The 20,407-nt window shown below is 59.7% G+C and overlaps 6 protein-coding genes across 6 annotated transcripts; 4 read left to right on the forward strand and 2 right to left on the reverse strand.

Moving 5' to 3' along the window:
• Positions 1–2,397: 2,397 nt before the first annotated feature.
• Positions 2,398–3,109, forward strand: E0L32_000587 (uncharacterized protein; the record flags this gene model as incomplete). The annotated part of the gene is made up of 2 exons (XM_031140445.1): positions 2,398–2,604; positions 2,696–3,109. 2 exons carry the CDS (start codon positions 2,398–2,400, stop codon positions 3,107–3,109), a joined length of 621 nt encoding a protein of 206 aa, XP_030995904.1.
• A 411-nt stretch (positions 3,110–3,520) lies between these two features.
• Positions 3,521–4,315, reverse strand: E0L32_000588 (uncharacterized protein; the record flags this gene model as incomplete). The annotated part of the gene is made up of 2 exons (XM_031140457.1): positions 3,521–3,623; positions 3,720–4,315. The coding sequence occupies 2 exons, from the start codon at positions 4,313–4,315 to the stop codon at positions 3,521–3,523; spliced, it is 699 nt and encodes a 232-aa protein (XP_030995905.1).
• Positions 4,316–6,497: 2,182 nt separating this feature from the next.
• Positions 6,498–8,462, forward strand: E0L32_000589 (uncharacterized protein; the record flags this gene model as incomplete). Its single annotated transcript, XM_031140468.1, has 3 exons — positions 6,498–6,650; positions 6,819–7,110; positions 7,171–8,462. 3 exons carry the CDS (start codon positions 6,498–6,500, stop codon positions 8,460–8,462), a joined length of 1,737 nt encoding a protein of 578 aa, XP_030995906.1.
• A 1,600-nt stretch (positions 8,463–10,062) lies between these two features.
• E0L32_000590 (uncharacterized protein) lies at positions 10,063–11,787 on the forward strand (the record flags this gene model as incomplete). Its single annotated transcript, XM_031140479.1, has 1 exon — positions 10,063–11,787. The coding sequence occupies one exon, from the start codon at positions 10,063–10,065 to the stop codon at positions 11,785–11,787; it is 1,725 nt and encodes a 574-aa protein (XP_030995907.1).
• Positions 11,788–13,808: 2,021 nt separating this feature from the next.
• On the forward strand, positions 13,809–15,776 carry E0L32_000591 (uncharacterized protein; the record flags this gene model as incomplete). Its single annotated transcript, XM_031140490.1, has 1 exon — positions 13,809–15,776. The coding sequence occupies one exon, from the start codon at positions 13,809–13,811 to the stop codon at positions 15,774–15,776; it is 1,968 nt and encodes a 655-aa protein (XP_030995908.1).
• An 820-nt stretch (positions 15,777–16,596) lies between these two features.
• Positions 16,597–18,813, reverse strand: E0L32_000592 (uncharacterized protein; the record flags this gene model as incomplete). Its single annotated transcript, XM_031140501.1, has 4 exons — positions 16,597–16,943; positions 17,008–18,051; positions 18,116–18,495; positions 18,563–18,813. 4 exons carry the CDS (start codon positions 18,811–18,813, stop codon positions 16,597–16,599), a joined length of 2,022 nt encoding a protein of 673 aa, XP_030995909.1.
• Between the last annotated feature and the right edge of the window lie 1,594 nt (positions 18,814–20,407).

A 20,407-nucleotide genomic window follows, 5' to 3' on the forward strand; every position in this document is an offset into this window, starting at 1 on the left:
AGTTGGGCAATACCTGCCTAGCTGCGAACAAAAAAGCCCTGTACGAGGCCCAAAACAGGCCCGCGGCCGAGGACATGAAGATAGAATTTGCCACTGCAGTGGAACTAGCATAGGTCAGATGGAGGTTGATAACCGCTGTCGTGCAGCAGCATTACGCAAGCCCGCCCTCGTATTCTGGTCGTGGTGAGTGTCCAAAAAGTGCTGCAAGCATGCGAGCAGGCATGCATGTACGGTCATGCTGGCAGACTCTGCCTGTGCAAGCTGCGGGTTCCCGGCGATCATCGAACGGCATGCAACGTACGTCTTCTCTCCCCTATACAAGAGACATGCCTGTGATACCCAAAATAGGTGTGGATGTTGTCTTTGGATGTACGCTAGATCTAGATCATGACCATGATGGCAGCTCCATGTCTACGCATGGTGTAGCTTGCCGCGGCAGTCAGGGAGAGAGTCCTGGCAATCTCGTCAGCCAAGATTTTTTGTTGCATGAATATTCCGGGGTGACACCCTGGATGCACGTCTGTACAAGCCACGCAAACGCAAAGCCACCGGCAGGGGGTTAGGATATCAAAATGGAAGCTCCGCAGTAGGGACGGATGTCGCATGGTGCCAGGGGGCGGCTGAACTCTCTTTTCTCTGGTGCTGCGAGCATGGAGGGGAGGTCCTTGCTTTTTCCGGCCTAGCGATGGACCAGCTTCTTCGTGTTTTTCGTGGTGTGGTTGTGCTGGCGTGTCTCACCTGCAAATGGTTGACATCTGTTTGTTCCGGACAGCCTGCCTGCCTGCAGGACGGTCCAGCGGATCTTGCCTGTGTAATTAATGTACGTAACTAGGTACATGTGCAAAGCTCTCGATACGATACGACGAGGTGTGAGTTTCACTGCTACGGATACACACGCAAGACCAGACTCGAGGCCCGCTCGACGAGGCAGATCGAGAGAGGGAGAGAGAGAGAGAGAGAGAGAGAGAGAGAGAGAGAGATCCATGACAGAAAACCAAGGCACAGGCAGTCCCACCACCACACCGTGCCTCCAGCTAGGATCGAACACGAGAAAATTGCCAGTTCGGGGCTCTTTGACTCTCTGCCAACAAAATGGATGGATCAATTGGATGAGACGGGGCCTCCGTGCCCACCAGCAGCACCAGTGGCCGGCAAGCTTGGCCCGGAGCCGCCATTGGTGCACTGCAAGGCCAGGGGTCAGGGGTCAAAAAGTACCTTACAAGGACAGAGTGGTCAGGCACAAGGCACAGGGAAAAAAAAGCAGTGCTACACGCCCAACCCCGGATTCGCGCTGCCGGACGAAAAGCAAAAAGCACAAAAGAGGCACCAAATAACAGGCGCCGCAGCCAGTATTTAATTTTAAAAAGGGGGCTCCTCCAATGGCACAGCACGGAAACAGGGGTCTGGGCTACCTAACTTCCCAAAGCTCCACAGCTTGGTGTCCAAGGTTGCCCATCTTTTCCCCCAGCTGATCATTAACCGAACGATGAGCAGCGGGCAGATCGACTCTCATCTGCTCTCGCGTGCCTCGCCAAGAGGCGGGATTGGCGAGGGGGGGCGTGTCGCCCTTGTCCATTGCGTCCTTTGCCGTGACATTGACGCGCTCTCGATCATACGGAGTGCCTACCTAACTATGAGGGAGAAGAGAGGGCGTGCGCGGGCGAGAACAAGTGCCTTCTGAGGAGCTTCTCAAACATGCTCGTCCGGAACCAGACTGAATAGCTCCGTAGTATGAAGCTAGAGCAGCTGTTCGCACTACGTCGACAGCAGAGCTCAACTGAGCCACGGTTAAGCTGGCAAGCTGGTTTGTTGGCCAAGATCAGGCAAAGGCATGTTGGCAAGGGTGGGACGGGAGGGGGGAGTGTCTCGAGCAAAACAAGATCACGGCCTTGTACAAGTATCGGCCGCCATGCTATGATATGACGAGAAATGCAGGCCCGAGAGGAACTTGTGGAGATGGGCTGCACACACACATTGCCTTCTTCCCCATCACACCCCCCCCGGTCGTCTGCTCGAGCGGAGCGGCTTGGCCCTTGGCTCGCGATGGGCAAACCGCGCCGTTGTCTGTCTCTCTTGTCTGTTGTACGTTTTTCATGTTTCCCGTACGTATTTAGACCTCCCGCTCCATCCTGCATTCCAGCTGCTGGTGGCCCCCCCCTTTCGTTCCCCTTTCTGGATTTGCCGACCTTTGTGACTATCCATACCACACTCGCTCGCTTGTTTGGGAACTCATATTTTTAATACCTTCACCACTCTCGTTATAAACAAACAGTAAGAGGAAAGAAACACCAAGTGCTGGTCTTTTTCTTCCGAAGCTTTCTTTGTTGCCAAAGTTCCTTGAATACCGACAACAACAAAACTTAATCACCAAGCCCCCCAACAACAACAACAACCAAGATGCGTTTCACCGCTGTCCTCCTCGGCGCCCTCGCCACCCTCGCCGTCGCCCAGTCCTCGAGCAGCAGCAGCGGCACCGCCACCACCGCCGTCCAGAACACCCAGACGGCCGCCGACCCGGCCCAGAGCTCCGCCTACGAGAAGGTCCTCAAGTGCATCGCCGCCTGCAACCCCGGCGACGTCAACTGCCAGGCCAAGTGCTCGGGTGTATGTCGTGTCCACTCTCCCCCCCCCCCCCCCCTCTCTTCTTCCTCTGCGCACCACCACCGATAGCCCGAAACTGACCTGTTGTGTGTAGAACCCCTTCCCCAACGAGTCCCAGGTCAACGCCACGACCGAGTGCGTCGCCGCCTGCCCCAAGGGCGACGGCAAGGACGTCGCCGCCGACACGGCCGCGTTCGCCGCCTGCCGCGACAAGTGCATCGCCGACCACTACCTGACCAACTCGGCCGCCCCGCAGCCCACCGGCAACTCTGGCTCCGGCTCCGGCTCCGGCAACTCGGGCTCGCAGACGACTGGCGGCGCCGGCGGCGCCCAGACCACGGGCGGCTCCAGCGGCGGCAGCAACACCAGCGGCGGCAGCGGCAGCGGCGGCGGCTCGCAGACGAGCTCGGGCGCTGCGACCAAGCCTACGAACGCGGCTGGCAGCGTGCACGTCAGCGGCGCGGCGGTCGCGGCCGTGGGCTTCCTGGCTGCTGTTGCTGCTTTGTAAGGGGGCGATGAGTTCTGTCGTGGACGGGAAGTGAACGGATAGGGTGGGCGCGCGGGGGTTTTAATGTGTTGGTTGGTTGGTTGGTTGGTTGGTTGGGATGGGTGATGATGTGATGAGGACGGGGACGGATTCTATGGCGCGCCAATCTCAACGGAGAGAGGGGTGATTGTGTCAAAAAGTCATTTCGGCTCCTTTGGGGGAAAATGATCTTTCAGAAAAAAAAAACAATTTCGTACTGGATATAATAATCAGCCCGGCTATCTGTAGATACGAAACCACGAACCACTAATTCAAAACTCCATCCCACCGCGCGTTCTATACTCTGTGTGTCTCTGTGGACCGAGATGGTTTTTTGAAAATGCTCGCATCTTGAAGAAACATACTATGGACAATCTCTGCTGCTGTGACCTACTATGCCCGGGCACTGTTCCTCGGCAGCGTGGGCTTGACGTCGGAGATCCAGGGCAGGCCGAGCTTCTTCATCTCGACGGCCAGCTGGAAGAGGTAGTCCAGACTGCGATCGTCATGTCAGTCAGTACAGTAGTTACATGTAAGCAATATTTAGGCGAAAACTGTTGAAACTTGGTTCAGAGAGAAAGGGAAAACATACCTCTCGCACTGCGTCTTGGCCTTGTGCACGCTCTCCCCCCACACGTACACGCCGTGGCGCCGGACCAGCACCGCGTAGGCGTCCGGGTACCGGTCCATGGCCTCCTCGAGGAACTCGGTCAGGTCCTCCTCGTGCGCCGTGTTCTCGATGACGGGGACGACGAGCGTGTCGTGGTAGCCGAGGTTGCCCTCGGCGAGGCGGTCGGCGCCCCGGCCGAAGCCCTTGATCTGCTCGACGTTGTTGATGCGGAACTCGGAGGAGGACGGCGCGCCGGCGCCGGCGCCGCCGGCCTGCTCCTGCTGCTCGAGCAGGAGGGTCACGAGGACGGCCCACTGGCTGTGCGTGTGGATGCAGCAGCCCGCGCGGCGGCGGGTGAAGGCGGCGAGGAAGAGCGGCGTGCACTGCGAGGGCCTGAGGGAGGGCGGCGAGCGCAGGTAGACGCGCTGGCGCAGGGAGCGGGCCTGCTCCTGTTGCTGCTGTTGGGCGGCGAGGGAGAGGACGTAGATGTCGGCGGGCTTCATGAGCTCCTTTTGCACGCCTGAGGGGGCGATGTAGACGAGGTCGCTGATACCGGGGGGGGGTCGGAGAGAAGGCATGTCAGATATGAAGGTTTGAGATGAGGGCTGTGTGGTGTGGTGTGGTGTGGGATGGTATGAGATTGAGAATGAGATGGGGAGCGTGTGTATGAGTGAAGGGGTGGGTGTAAGAGATGAGTGACCATATGAGATGTGATCCGGCTCTCGAGGATATTACGATCTTGACTTTCTCTCATCTCGAGATACATAGTATGACAATGTGTGCTTACTCTTCACGGATGGAGCACCCACCGCCGGTGCCCGTGACCCATCCCAGCGTCCAGAACTTGGCGCACAGCGAGGGGATCAGGTTGGCCGGGTGGTCAGGGTTGTCCGAGACCACGAGGTGGTCGTTGGTGGCCGGGGCGGAGCTGCCCGCCGGTGCGGCTGCCGAGGCCATCGAGGTTGGTTGCGGACTGAAAGGGGAGAGAACCCGGGAGGATCGGGACGAGTCCCCGGTGCGTGTGCCGCCGGCCGGACCTTTGCGGGGTTGGACTCTCGGAGTGAGGTGGCCACACAGAGCAGCGGGATGAGGCCAAGCTGGCTTCAATGCAGGAGGCCGCAGGTTATAGGGCAGGGGGGGTGTTGGCCGGCAGTTAATACCGTTTTAGCATATAGATCTGTAGCCTCAATGGATGTCGAGCCTGGGATGTAACAGCAGAATACTAGATGCAGGCGGACACTTCTTTTTCTCGATATTGGTGGTGGGATGAAAAAGGCTCGAGGCTAAATTGACATGACCAGATCCGCAGATGGCGGGGCCCATTGTTTCCTGCGTGCGTGCTCTACAAGTAATAGCCGCCAGCCCGGCCGGCACTTTCTTACTCGTGCCTTTTTTTCTTCTCTGTCTCTGGATGCTGGACGGGAAGCTTCCACGTGGTCAATTGCAAGAGCCCCAGAGTCGACGGGGTCAAGCTCCGACGGAAGAGATCGGTCGTGATCGAATTCACGTATGGACAAGTTCGTAGGTAGTCAAAGGAGAGTCCGTCCTATTCCTGTAGATGCTCTCGGACAGCTAGCTACTTGTACAAACCTGGGCTCGCTTGATGGCGCTTCCGGCTTCCTGCAACGGTGTTGTTCCCGTCTGCATGCCGTTGACCGACACTAGCTGCTTGTATGAGATACAGAGCGCAACAGCCCATGAAACTGACCTTGAAGAAAGCCGTTGTATGGTTGTCAATGCCTTTTTCGCTGGTGGTCATGCCGTGGGAAAAGGGAGCTCCCTGATTCGTTCCGAGATGCCATCGAGGGTGGAGCAGACTAGGAGCTCCAACGCTGGGGCTAGCAGAGAGCTCTGTATCTTGAACTGTGTTCTCTTCTTTCTTTGTACTTCGTAACTATCTCTTCAAGACTGCCATCTCCCGTCAGCGTGGTGCCATGGAAGACCAAGGGAGCCCAAGGTACTCCTGAGTCTTGTACAAGTAGTTATCATGTGCATGTCTATTGTCCTTGTGCCTCAATGAAATATTCTGAGACATTGGCCAGGGCCAATGGGTCCCCTCACAAGGGACAGAATGACAGAGCAGCCCAAATAGCATGAAGAAGTGAGGAGAAATGTGGAACATTCGAAGAGCTTCCAAATCGTCCACGGGCGAGGGACCCTGCGAGATTTGGCGCATTGTGGTGCGGCGCACAGGCCATGCCAGCCTCCATTGCTCCAAAACTGGCCTGAGAACAGGCCCGCGGGCGCTGGAACCCTCAAGGCCTCAAGGGAAGTGCCAGCCCCCGCATCCCATTGCGTCCTGTGCTGGTGCGAAAACAGCCACTGACAGCCCCCTGTCACCTCCTCCTTGCCCCACTAGAGCTTTTTTGGCGGGACAGTCGTCTGTCCCCCTCCCCCTGCTGGCCGCTGGATTAACCACCGAGAGACCGCCTATTTTCCTCGTCACCACCCGCCAAAAAGGACACGTTGGACCAAAAGCCTCTCCTCACCAGGTGTCCACTAAACCACCAGCCATCGTCCTTAAATCCCGGCTTGCACGATCTTCTTCACATTCCTCCTCCCATTGTTCCGTCTCCTGGGAATTCTGTCCTGTGTTCTTTCTTCTCACTACATCTCGAGTGTGTGCTGGAAGCAACAGCCTTGTTGTGAACACCTCGCATCCCTCTTGACCTGTCTGGAGCAGTGGTCGCCTCTTTTTCTCCTCCTCACCACCCACACCCAGCTGTCCATTGTGCCGCATCTTGCGCTTGACTGCCCATCATGAGGTTCAACAATGTCGCCGCCGCCATGGGCGCAGCCATGCTCGCCGGAGGTGTCTATGCCGATGACGCCCAGAAGGTTCTCAAGGACGAGAGCTCTTCCACTGCTGCCGAGGCTTCCACCTCGGTCGCGGTCGAGATGCCCACCTTCACGGTAAGCCTCCAATCCACTTTCCCAGCTCTCCCCGAGCTGCACAGCGATGATTCCATGCACGATGTACTCGCTCGCTGCGCAGAGCAGAGCAGAGCCGATCACCTGCGGCTCAGAATTGACTGACATTGCTGGGGCCTGATTTGCTGACACGTGCCTTCCTCTTTACAGCCTACCAAGCTCAAGGCCCCCTTCCTTGAGCAGTTCACCGAGGACTGGGAGCAGCGCTGGAAGCCGTCTCATGCCAAGAAGGACATGAAGGGCAGCAGCAATGAGGAGGAGGAGTGGGCGTACGTCGGCGAGTGGGCTGTCGAGGAGCCTACCGTCTACAAGGGCATGGAGGGCGACAAGGGCCTCGTCATCAAGAATGCCGCTGCCCACCACGCCATCTCGGCCAAGTTCCCCAAGAAGATCGACCCCAAGGGCAAGACCCTGGTCGTCCAGTACGAGGTCAAGCTTCAGAGTGAGTGTTTTGCCTGAGAACCGGATTGCATCTGACAGCTGCTGACAAGCCCGACCACAGACGGCCTCGAGTGCGGTGGCGCTTACATGAAGCTCCTGCGCGACACCAAGGCTCTCCACCAGGACGAGTTCTCCAACACCACGCCGTACGTCATCATGTTCGGCCCCGACAAGTGCGGCCACAACAACAAGGTCCACTTCATCTTCAACCACAAGAACCCCAAGACCAAGGAGTACGAGGAGAAGCACCTGTCGGCGGCCCCTGCCGCCCGCATCGTCAAGACCACCGAGCTCTACACGCTCGTTGTCCACCCCAACAACACCTTCCTCATCCAGCAGAGCGGCGAGACCGTCAAGGAGGGCAGCCTCCTCGAGGACTTCACCCCGGCCGTCAACCCCGAGAAGGAGATTGACGACCCCAAGGACTCCAAGCCCGAGGACTGGGTTGACGAGGCCCGCATTCCCGACCCCGAGGCCAAGAAGCCCGCGGACTGGGACGAGGATGCCCCCTACGAGATTGTCGACGAGGAGGCCACCATGCCCGAGGACTGGCTCGAGAAGGAGCCCCTCACCGTTCCCGACCCCGAGGCCCAGAAGCCCGAGGACTGGGACGACGAGGAGGACGGAGACTGGATCGCCCCGACCATCCCCAACCCCAAGTGCGGCGAGGCGTCTGGCTGTGGCCCCTGGACCAAGCCCATGAAGAAGAACCCCGACTACAAGGGCCCGTGGTCCGCCCCCTACATCGACAACCCTGCCTACAAGGGCGTCTGGGCCCCCCGCAAGATCGCCAACCCCAACTACTTTGAGGACAAGCACCCGGCCAACTTTGAGCCCATGGGCGCCATCGGCTTCGAGATCTGGACCATGCAGAACGACATCCTGTTTGACAACATCTACATTGGCCACTCTGTCGACGAGGCCCGCAAGTTCGCCGACGAGACCTTCTTCCTGAAGCACCCCGTCGAGAAGCAGGCCGCCGATGCCGACAAGCCCAAGGAGCCCGAGAAGCCCAAGTCTCCCTCTGACCTCAAGTTCACCGACGACCCGGTCCACTACATCCGCGAGAAGGTCGACCTGTTCACCACCATCTTCGCCCGCGACCCCGTCGAGGCCTTCAGGTTCGTTCCCGAGGTTCCCATTGCCGTCGGTACCATCCTGGCCACTCTCCTGGTCGGCCTCCTGGGTCTGACCGGCGGTGCGGCTGCCGCGGCTCCTGCGGCCAAGAAGGTTGCCGGCGACGCGTCGGCCAAGGCCAAGGACGCCAAGGACAAGGCCGCCGCCGCCGTTGCGTCGGGTGCCGAGGCCGTCAAGGACGGTGCCAGCAAGCGCACCACCCGGAGCCAGTCGTAAGCAGCAGTAGCGGAGGGGGGTGCATGATATCCAGCAGGGTCGGAAGAGACAGGAGAAGGATGATGGCAAGGGAAAAGCCAGGAAATAATGGCGATGCAAATTCGGAGCGAAGTGATATTTTCTCATTGGCGCAAACAAAAATTTCACAGCTTTTTTCTTACTACCTGAGGCGACTGCGCATGAAAACCAAGCAGGGACATGGCTGAGGGCTTGTGTGTCGTGGCCTCGTGTCTCGCTTCCTTACTACAACGTCATGATTGTTTTTGTATTGCTGTTCAGCTGTCTTCTGTTCGCAAGAGGACAGAAGCTGCCGGGCGAATGCAGGACTGTGCGTGTATTTCTAGATAGGTTAGGTTGCTAGGGACTGAAAAAGAAAGATGACAACACAAGATTGCACATTTCTCGTGCTTATCATGAACCCTTGATCTTGATTGTACTTCTGATGCTCTCTGCGAGTATCGGCGTGATATCGGAGGTCGAGAAGTGGTCGATTCACGGCTGGACCTGCCCAATGGAGTAATAGAAGCTATTTTGACGTTCACGATAGGCAAGGTAGGTAGACTCCGCTCCTCCAAGTGTCCGCCATGGGGTTTGATAATTGATTAGACAGCACGCCGAAACAATAGGTAGACAAGAAATGCGGTGTCGACGGGCTGGCTGGCTGGCTCCTCTTGGAACTTATCTACGGAGCATCTCGAGTGGACATGCCGGATCCGGCTCTAGCGCAGGGCCAGCCACCACCAGCACAGCGACCCGCGTAAGCTTTTCCCACTTTGAACGGCTACTCGGTATTGGGCGGCATTCAGTCTGGGTGGCTCGAGTTGGCGAGTGGGCGGCTTACCCGACGGCTAGAGCTGGGCTTCTGGCGGCGGAGGCAGGGTTCATGCCGGACCATGCTTCATGGATGCCATGGGATTGGATTCGATTCGCCTCCCCCAGGAAATACAAGACACACACACACACAGACACACACACACACACACACACAGACTAGATACCGACCAAGGGGCGCCGCACGCTTTCCCCACCGTGTGGACGAACTTGTGGCCCGGGGAAGTTGACATCCTTGGTCTTGTCTAAGAAAGTAGGTAGATCTGTAGTAGTTTTTGGTTAACCGCTGCCACATCCGAGGAACGGAGAAGAGCTGGGCCATCCGCATCCAGTCCAGTTCCCAAAAGCTAGCTTTCTCCTCATTTAAATGCCCGAAGCCCGCCGCTGGCCCTCCCTTCTGCTATCTTCTCGTTCCCCCCTCTCCCGTTGTGTTGAGCAAAGACAGGTGGCCCTATCTGGGAAATCGATATCGATCACTATCTCTTTTCTTCTTCTTCTTCTTCTTCTCTGCTATCTCACTTGTGATAAAGGAGAAAGATAAAGGAGGAGACCAGCTGTTCACAGAGAGGAGAGAGAGAGATATCGTGTTATCGGCCCCCCTTCTCCAACAGCATCCCCGCATCTTTCTCATTCCCAATCGTGTCGGTCGTATTCTTGGTGAATATCCTCCGACTCAATTGGGATCTGGTCATCAGATATTTCCTCTTGCAGCCCCGTTAAAACACCAGCTTTTCCTCCTACTCCTTCTCTCCCTCCTATCCCATCCACAATGCGCCGTCTCATCACCCGAAGCACGGCCAACGCCGCCGCCCGATCCGCCGCCACCGCCTCCTCCTCCTCCCCCTCCTCCCGCGGCGCGGCCTCCGTCTCCTCCAAGATGGTCCACCAGCCGCAGAGCGCCGTGCGGCGGCTGCACGCCACGGCGCGACAGCTGAACCCGGCCCTGGCCACGACGGCGACGAGCTTCCCGACGACGCACGACAAGGTGGCCAAGGTGGAGGACACGCCCATGTTCGTCGACAACGAGTTCCGCCCGAGCTCGACGTCGCAGTTCATCGACCTGCACGACCCGGCCACCAACAACCTCGTCACGCGCGTGCCGCAGATGACGGCCGAGGAGATGACGGCCGCCGTCGACGCCGCGCAGCGGGCCTTCCCCGGCTGGCGCGCCACGAGCGTCATGGCCCGCCAGCAGATCATGTTCAAGTTCGTGGCGCTCATCCGCGAGAACTGGGACCGCCTGGCCGCGAGCATCACGCTCGAGCAGGGCAAGACGTTCCCCGACGCCAAGGGCGACGTCCACCGCGGGCTGCAGGTCGCCGAGGCGGCGTGCGGCGCGCCGGAGCTGCTCAAGGGCGAGCTGCTCGAGGTGGCGAGGGACATGGAGACGCGGACGTACCGCGAGCCGCTGGGCGTCGTGGCCGCCATCTGCCCGTTCAACTTCCCCGCCATGATCCCGCTGTGGTGCATCCCCATCGCCACCATCACGGGCAACACGCTGGTGCTCAAGCCGTCGGAGCGCGACCCGGGCGCGGCCATGATCCTCGCCGAGCTGGTCAGGGAGGCCGGCTTCCCCGCGGGCGTGGTCAACGTCATCCACGGCGCGCACAAGACGGTCGACTTCATCCTCGATGAGCCGCGCATCAGGGCGGTCAGCTTCGTGGGCGGCAACAAGGCCGGCGAGTACATCTTCTCGCGCGGCTCCGCCAACGGCAAGCGCGTGCAGGCCAACCTCGGCGCCAAGAACCACGCCGCCGTGCTGCCCGACGCCAACAAGAACCACTTCCTCAACAGCGTCGTCGGCGCCGCGTTCGGCGCCGCCGGCCAGCGCTGCATGGCGCTGTCGACGCTCGTCATGGTCGGCGAGACCAAGGAGTGGCTGCCGGAGCTGGCCAGCCTGGCCGCGGGCCTGCAGGTCAACGGCGGGTTCGAGCCCGGCGCCGACCTGGGCCCCGTCATCAGCCCGCACTCCAAGGCGCGCATCGAGGACCTCATCGCCAGCGCCGAGAAGGAAGGCGCCAAGATCCTGCTCGACGGGCGCGGGTTCAAGCCCGAGAAATACCCGGACGGCAACTGGGTCGGCCCGACCATCATCACCGACGTGACGCCCGACATGCGGTGCTACCGCGAGGAGATCTTCGGCCCGGTCCTGGTGTGCCTCAACGTCGCGACGCTCGACGAGGCCGTCGAGCTGATCAACCGCAACGAGTACGGCAACGGCACGGCCATCTTCACGCGCTCGGGCCCCACGGCCGAGACCTTCCGGCGCAACATCGAGGCCGGGCAGGTCGGCGTCAACGTGCCCATCCCCGTGCCCCTGCCCATGTTCTCGTTTACGGGCAACAAGGCCTCGGTCGCGGGCGGCGGGGCCAACACCTTCTACGGCCGCCCCGGCATCAACTTTTACACGCAGCTCAAGACGGTGACGGCGCTTTGGCAGAGCGCCGACGCCATCTCGCAGAAGGCGGACGTGAGCATGCCTACTATGCACTGAGTTTTTGAGGGGGGGGGGAATCAAGATTGAGATGAAAGAGACAAAAATTTTGTTCATGGACTGGACGTGGGGCTGCGGTGATGGTGGATTGTGCGTGTTGCATGTGCATGTAGTTATGTGCATATGACTGCGGGAACTTGGGCAGTTGGGGTTTACCAACTATGTAGATGCTGAAATTGATTGTTAGACGGTCAGATTTTGTCCGAGTCGAGTCACCTTGATGAGTTTTTTGGGAGGTAATCATATGCCATGTGAGATCTTGTACGGCGTTGTGGGAACAGAGATGCTCCCTGCAGTCCGTGCCAGTCATAGGAAAACAGCTCAAGGTGAGATTTGTACTCCTGAACATGAATTCTTCCTGGAGTTTGATAGACTGGGGTTTCAAAGGAGGGTATGCTCGTGGTTGTTGATATTAATCTCGAGTCTACAGTGCCTCAGGAGTCTGCACCATGTAAGCCACGCCGAGGCCCGCATTTACTGCTCTGGGAATCTGTCGAGAGATTTTTTACAGCTTGACAGACCATACTTCGCGGAAGTTCTTGGAGGAGGTTCCCCGACTGCCCACCCATGAAGACCAGGATTGGTAAGGTTGAACCTGTAGGATGGAGCTCCAAGATGGCTCCCAAGTAGTTCACGAGCCTACAGATACAAAGTACTGCTACGCCTTGACTGCCTCATGGAGCAGCGTCTTCTCATCCCTCTCCCAAGACAAAGGCCAGCGCCGCGGCCGCAGGGCCCAGCAGCACCGTATACATCGCCGGTGCCTGTCTTGGGGTAGGCCATCTTGGGAAGAGACAGACTGGAGGAGGGGTTCGGGCGACGATCATGTTGTAGAGTCGGGGACCTCTGGTGTCCTGCCTGTTTTCTTCCATGAGAGAGAGAGAGAGAGAGAGGGAGAGAGCAATGGCAGATGGAAAAGAAAGTGAGAGGTGTGTTTGAAATGTCTATCGTCCAAATTTTCACTTGGCTCAGGAACAATCACAATGTGTCCTGCCAGGCCCCTGAAGTGAGGATGTCGAGGCAAGCGTGAAGAAGCTTTGTGAACGTCCACGGGCGGTGACAGAGGGGAGGTCTGTCTGATAAGTGTGTAAGTGTGTAATTGTGTGCCTTCTTCGACGATAGTGCATTGCTCGTACTCTGTCGCCTTGGATGTTTTCAACTCTAGTCCTCCTTCCATCACTCCTCACGGGGTCAGAGTTAGGGTTAGGGTTAATAACAAAGCTGGGACTCTATGTTTGGCGGCACGATCTGTGTTCAACCCCCCAAGCAGAAGCATTTTGCTCCTCCTTGTTCTTGTTCAGGGAGCAATGGGCAAATGGTAGTTGATGCGATGCCACGATGTCACAAGCTTCCTCCAAGTCTGAAGGGAGATAGATGGGTGGCCGGCCCCGGTTGGTGGACTTGTCCTAGCTGGGAAAGAATACGAGAGGTTTTTACGACAGCAAATGCCCCGATGGGTCATTCCCCGCTACCGGGACAGGCCGGCGGACCCCCGGCCCGCGCATTTGGCGCCGAATCTGCCCCGCGAGGCTGACTGTCGAACGGCTTCAGTTGTCCTTGTCATGAATAAGGAGTTTCGCTTGTCGTTGGGTGTGTGGGTATCTCGTCTTGATGATGGTATAAAAGGGAAGGAAGAGGCCTCCTTGGGATGCTATGTTGCCCTGTTTGATTGCGCACTGTCTCTCTGTCGTCGTCTAATACGTTTCTAAAACATCGGTTCTGCCCCTCGTCCGAGATGCCACTGTAGCCTCTGACAACGCCTTCCTTTCGTCACTCCAATTTGACCACACCGGGTGTTTAAGGCACCCGCTTCGGAACAACCAGCAGAAAGTCTGAATACTAATTATCATTCGTTTCAAATACTTCATCGCCTCAATTGGTACCCCCTCACTAGCTACCACAAGAGGCCAAACGGGGTGCGGTGCGGTGCTGGACCACCCACTCTTCATATCACCGAACCCACATCCTCCCCAGAATCACCACCCCATCACAGACCACCACACACACACACCCGACACACAATGGACCTCCCGGACCTGCCCAGCGAGATCTTCCTCCTCGTCGCCGCCCGCCTGTCCCCGCGCGACCTCGTCCGCTGCCGCCGCGTCTCCCGCGCCTGGCGCCAGGCCTTCACCCGCCCGGACTTTAGCGCCGAGTGCCTGCGCCGCCACTTCCCCCGCTGCCGCGAGATGCGCCTCCAGCAGCAGCAGCAGCGGTCCGGGACAGAGACAGAGACAGGGACGGCAGACTGGCCCGCGCTGTTCGCCCTCGTCGCCCGCCGGTACGACGGCCTGCGCCGCGCCCAGCCCCGCGCCACGCGGAAAGTCGAGCTCGCCGTCTCCGGCCCGGCCCAGGACGACGCGTCCGCAGGGCGGGACCACTACCATCACCACCCCGTGTACCGGTTCTACCGCGTCGCGCCCTGGGACCGGTGCCTCGAGCTCGACGGCCGGGTCGCGAAGCTGCACTACCCGGAGCCCGAGTGGGCCTTTGACGGCGGCCTGCTGGTCTACCCCGCGCCGCCGGCGCCGGCCGCGGCGGCGGCGGACCCGGAGTCCGACGCGGTCCGGCGGCCCTACCGCGTCCTCGACGTGAGCACCGCGGCCGAGCCCGCCGTGGTGCCCTTCGACGCGGCGGGCAGGATCGTCCGGCGGGTGCGCCTCGCGCACGCGGTCCTGGCGATCGAGTGGGCCGAGGCCGAGCCGTACCACAGCCTCAACGAGCGCACCTCGGTGCACAGGCACTTTGTCTCGCTGTTCGACGTCGCCGGCGGCGGCGGCGGCGGCGGCGGCGGTTCGGCAGTGGCGGTCGCCCACCGCGCCGACTTCAAGATGCACTTCCTCGGCCTGCCGCTCACGCCCGTCGACCGCTTCCTCTCGGCGCACGACGCGCGCCACTACGCCGTCTACGTCTGGCAGCCGAACCGCTCGCCCTACGGCGAGAACGCGCCCATCGAGTCGGTCGTCGTGTGGTCCATCGCCGACGAGGCGGGCGGCAGCAGCGGAGGAGGAGGAGGAGGAGGAGGAGGCAAGGGGCGGAGGAGGAGCAGCAGCGAGCCCAGGGTGGTCCGCCGCCTGACCTTCCGCGAGCTCGAGGCCCTGGGCGTGCGCCAGCGGCAGACGCCGCACCTGCGCGAGCTGCGGCTGCGCGACGGCACGCTGTACCTCCACGAGGAGGACCACCGGTGGGCCTCGGGCCCGCAGAGCAGCCCCGCCCCGCCGCGGTTCCACCGGGTCTGGGTCACCGGCGTCCCGGTCGCGCCTCCTCCTGCTGTTACCTCCTCTTCCTCCCCGTCCGCGACCGCAGAAGCAGAAGCGGGACCAGAATCGGACGACGACGACGATGACGCACACCCCTTCCACGGCCCGCACTGGCGCGACGAGTGCGGCGCAGACTCGGACGCCGAGATGTCCTTCTGCCGGCAGGCCACCGCTTCCACCTCCGCCTCCGCCTCCGCGGGTCAACAACCCGCCACCGCCGCCGCCGCCGACGACGACGACGACGCCCCGCACCGCCCGGCCTGCTGGCGCCACCGCGACTTCCCCTTCTTCGGCGTCGCGCGGGCCGCCGACGGCCCCGCGGGCGTGCGCTTCGCCGCGCGGCACTGCTTCATGCTCGAGACGGTGAGCGCGCACGTCCGGCCCTTCGCCGTCGTGCTGCGCTCTTGCTCGGTGCCGGTCCCGCCGGCGCTCGACAGAGTCCGCGGGCGGAGGCGGTGGGGGGTCCGGAGCCTCATGCCCGCTATGCTCCGGCTCGAGGGGCACGACGTGCCGCCCGAGTGGGAGGAGGAGGAGGAGGGACAGGAAGATAGGGATGACGACGGCTACGATGAGGGTGATGGCGGGAGGAGTGGTGAGAAGGTCGTCGAGGAGGTGCAGTTTGACGACGGGGTCTGGGGGGAGCTGCTGGGCAAGGGGTGCATGTTTGGGGAGGAGCGGTGGGTTGTCGGGGAGGATGGGGAGGGCAGGGTGACTGTTTTGTTGTTTTGAAGGGGGTTAGGGTAGGAGAGCGAGAAGGAGACGGGAATGGAAATAGAGACAGAAAGGAGGTGGTGTGTTGCATCAGAATAAGAGGTGGTTTACGGGATAGAGCAGAGCGGTTGATCAGAGGGAGAGAGAGAGAGAGGGAGTAATGACACCGTCACGAGAGACGACAACATTATCAGCATTAGCACCTAGACACTCTTAATACATATATATCATCAATCGAAAAACACAGTACATCAGTACAGCCTTCATCACATTAGGGCTCCTCGCTATCTGCTCTTGCCACGACGCATAAAGTACATACAGATAGATTCCACCCCAGCAGGCCCAACAACGCCATGAATCTTTCCTTTTCAACAACAGTGTAGAGAAATCCGCCCTCCCTCCGTGGCTGTGATGATGAATAAACAAATTCTTCCTTCCCTCTCAGATGTCTCCGGACGAGACGTGCTTCCCACGAGGCCGGGAATGCCCCTTTCTCTCCTCCTCCACCACCAACCCTCCCCAAAAAAACGGAATGATTCGCAGGAGCAGCACCGCTCTGCTTTCGTATGCCCCGCTGATATGCATGATAGGGCCCGGTCTTGTACATCACGGGTCCCCCCTTTCTTTCTCTAGACCACCGGATCCCGATTCTTGACGTCTTCCCACATCTCTTGTGTGTCGCAGCCCCGCGTGTGGTTTGCTGCTGCAAGTACACTTTCTCACACACACACACACACAAAGCATATGTACGGAGTCTTTTGTTTTACAAGACGCACGTCTAGAAAAAGCGCTCCAAACTCCCACAGCCATGCCTTCCCCCGTTCTCTCTCTCTCTCTCTCACGACTCCATCTCCCCGGACTCACGCGGCGGCGTCACCACGGGCGGGGTCCCGAGCCCCGGCGGAACCTGCATGAACCGGTCGTAGTACGTGTCGAGCCACCTCGCCGCCGCCTCGCCAGAGTCGTCGACGCTCGAGTCCCACCGGCCGATCGAGCCGACGTAGCCGTCGGGACGCACGTTGACGATGGCCACCTCGCCGGGGCCGAGGCTGCCGAGCCACTTGTTGGTGCACAGGGAGCCGCGGGTGTCGAGCTCAGGGCAGTCGTCCAGGTAGAACGTCCACTTGCTGTCCTGTAGCAGGGGCGGCAGGTCCTGGATCTCGATCTCGCTCTTGGGCATCGTGGCTGTGTGATGTCGGGGTCAGTCATCAACTCACTGCAACAAGTGTTTTGAACGGCAAGAACTCACTGATAAGTCCAAAGGTGAACAGGTGGCTGACCGCCGTATACCTCTCGGGCCGGATGTAGATGTCCTCGGGCGCAGGCAGCCTCGGCTGCACGGCATACGACGCCGCCGCCGCCCGCGACAGCTGGCTCACCAGCGACTTGCGGGAGGCCATGGCGTTGCAGAAGGTCTCGAGGAAGACGCGCGACTGGTGCACGTCCCACATGAGCAGGTATATCCGGAACTGGCCGAGCATGGGGATGTCGAGCTGCACGTCGACCGGGTTGGAGTCGAGGTACCGCGTCACCTTGGCCGGCGGCAGGAGGCAGCCGGGCTTGGCGTCGCCCATGACCCAGCTCTGCGTCTCGGTCATGTTGATGGGGTTCTCGCCGTACTCGGCGCCGATGCCCGAGATGAAGCGCACGTTGGTCTTGAAGTTCTCGGCGAGGGCGACGGCGTCACCGCCGGCGATCTGGTTGGCGTGCTCGTAGTCAAAGTTGACCAGGTCCAGGGCGATCTTCCTCCGCTCGTGCTCGTACGTCTCCATCAGGACGGGCTTGGCCAAGCCACGCACGGAAAAGTTGAGCTTCCAGGCAATGTTCCAGCCGTCGTGCATCGACGTGTTCATGCCCTGCGCGGCCTTGGGCGAGTGCGTATGGCTGGCATCGCCGGCCAGGAACGCCCTCGTATGCGCGTCGCAGAAGCGGCTGGCGACGCGCTGTCCGATCTGGTACCGTCCGAACCACTCGATGTACTTCCAGTTCACCGTGAAGGGGGCCATGATCTGCTTGGCTCTCGCCATGACAAAGTCCTGGCCCAGCTCCCTCGCGGCGCGCTCGGCGTTCTTGACGCCGCTCTTCAGCTCAATGTAGAAACGGGTCATGTTTCGCTCTCTCGGTACAATCAGGATGGAGCCGTGTTCTTGGGAGTAAACGAGGGTCTTGGACCAGATGTCGGGGAAATCCGTGTCTAGTTCGCCGTCGAGGACACCCCAGACGGTGGCCTGGGACATGCCCACCGGCTTCGCCTCGGGAATGCTCTTTCGTACTTTTGAGTGGGCGCCATCACCTAGACAAGAATTTGTTAGCCAATGCGTCTGGTTGCAAGAGTGGCACAGCGCATCACCACTCACATCCAACCAGATACTGAGCCAGCAGTGTCCGCTTGTCCTGTGTGACATTGGTCCGGCAGTGGATCTGCAGAGGTCCCGTCTTGTTGTCGCAAACGCTGTAGTTCTCGAAAGCCGTGTTTCTCCGGACCTCGACCCCGCGCTTCTTGAGGTCTTCGATGAACAGCGCTTCTACCACACCCTGGTGCACCAGCAGGATGTAGGGGTCGAGGACGTCGATGACGGGAGGGTAGTGAATCTCGCGGCCCAGACGGTGCAGTGGCTCGTCCGATGTCGATCGCCAGAAGGCAATGTCGTAGACGCGCACTCCTCGCTGTATCAGAGGGTCGGCGAGTCGCATCTGTCGGAATGTCTCGATCGTCTTGGGCTGAAGTCCATCTGCTCTACAGGGGATGTCAGTTCTTTCGTCCCTCTCTGGCTTCCGTATTTCTCAGTGCATTGGGTACTCACCTTCCCACGGGTGTCTGATCTGCCCGGTCGTCGATGACCTGCACTTTTATGCCAAACCGCGCCAGGTTGGAGGCCAGCATCAGGCCAGCAGGACCGGCGCCGACCACGCAGACCTGTGTCTCGACCGGGGCTACTGGCATGCTCCGGAGCATGGTGAGCTGGTCAACACAGGCATTGGCGTGCTCGGCCTCGATGGCGCGGCCATCGCTGTTCTGGTCGTCCATTGATCCTTCAAGAATGGCAGGCGCCATGTTCACGTCCCAGGCTCTGGGGGAGGAAGGCGATTCCGAATCGGCAAGGGACGCAGCAACCAAGCCCTCGCCGTTTTTGTAAGCTGGCCCAGAAGGATTGTCTTGTGTGTTACACTGGTTTCGGCTTTGGGGTTGCGCCGTTATGTGTCAAGAAGGCTAGAACACGGCTCTTCGAGACTGTTCTCGGGCCGCTTTTACACCAGCAGTAGAAGAGGGCTTGTATGCTGGATATGGTGCCACCAGAGGAGAAGCGGCGCAGAGTCTATGGCAAGGCGGCCAATTCGATAGAGGGAGGGAGGCTTGTGTCAGCGGGCAGCGAGGAAACTATCCAGACAGGCTGGGCAGGGCGGCAGATGTCACGATATCTGGGATCGTCTGTGGGTGTGCGACTCGCGTGCAATTGGAGATCTGTGACACAGGCCAAAAGCAGGCGGCCTGGCTGGTTCAGACAGGACGGACCGTAGATGACGGAGCCAAGTGGGTTTTTGGGGGGAAGGGCGGCGGGTGTGTAGCGAAGAAAAAAAGAAGGAAAAGAAGAGCTCGGGAAAGAAGAAACCCAAGATCCAGATGCTTGGAGTCCGGTGGGAACGGGGAGGAATGTGAGGGAGAGAGAGAGAGGTGTGAGGATGCGTTTTGGTGTAAGAGAGGCAGACCAGACCAGACAGACACCAGCCAGGCACGACCGACTATCTACTTGTTGGTATTAGTGGTAGTGGTAGTGGTAGCAGTAGTGTGTGTATTTAACGCCTGGGAGATCTGCTAGGATATAGGGCGTGTGGTAGCAGTAGTGTCCTAGTGTCTCTGTTTATTAGTACTCAGGTAAGGTACCTAGGTAGGTAGTTATGTGCCAGTGCCAATTCTGTTACAAGGAGGAGACGCAAGCGACGACGACAAGTCCAGCCAATCTGGGAATCTGGAGCACCCTTCGCAATCAAACAGGCCCAACAGGCCAATCGATCTTCATCCTCCTGGCCCGTTTCGGACCTTGATCGGTAAGAAAACTACCCATCTATTTCGCTATTTGACCGCGCTATCGAATCACTTTGAAGCCTGCAAAGTACCGTCCGGCCGGCGGCGTGCGGGAGAGCAACTTCGCGACCTCGCGGCGGGCTGCGGGCACGACCAAGTCAGAAAAGCAGCCAGGGAAAAAAAAAGGCACGAGGATCGGCTGATGTGGTCTGATTCTGGAGAACTCTGGCCGCCTTTGCGACATCAGTCGATATGGTCCCAGCCTCGGCGGGCCCTCTGATTGGCCAGCCGCGGCCAAGTTTAGCCCCATGGCGGGGTTTCCAACTGTACGGAAGGCCAGGGAACACAGGGAACACTGAACACAGGGGGGACAGGGGGGGTTTTGTCTGGTGGTGGTGTGGGAGTGTGGGTGTGGGTGCCCGAGTTTGGGTTACTAATAAGGATTTTAAGGGCCTGTAGGCACCCCCAAGCACCCGTGGACACAACCTGGAGGGCACGGCAGGCAAGGCACGCTAGCATCTCCATTGTTCCTCGAGGGCTGTCAGGAGGGCCTGTGCAGGGCCTGTGCAGGGCCTAGAACAGCTGAGCGCCCTTCCTGCCATCTGCTCCATCTGCCACACCCCCC

This window comes from Thyridium curvatum, assembly GCF_004353045.1.
Source record: "Thyridium curvatum strain D216 chromosome Unknown NODE_2_length_892811_cov_85.036431, whole genome shotgun sequence".
NCBI classification, from domain to species: domain Eukaryota; kingdom Fungi; phylum Ascomycota; class Sordariomycetes; order Thyridiales; family Thyridiaceae; genus Thyridium; species Thyridium curvatum.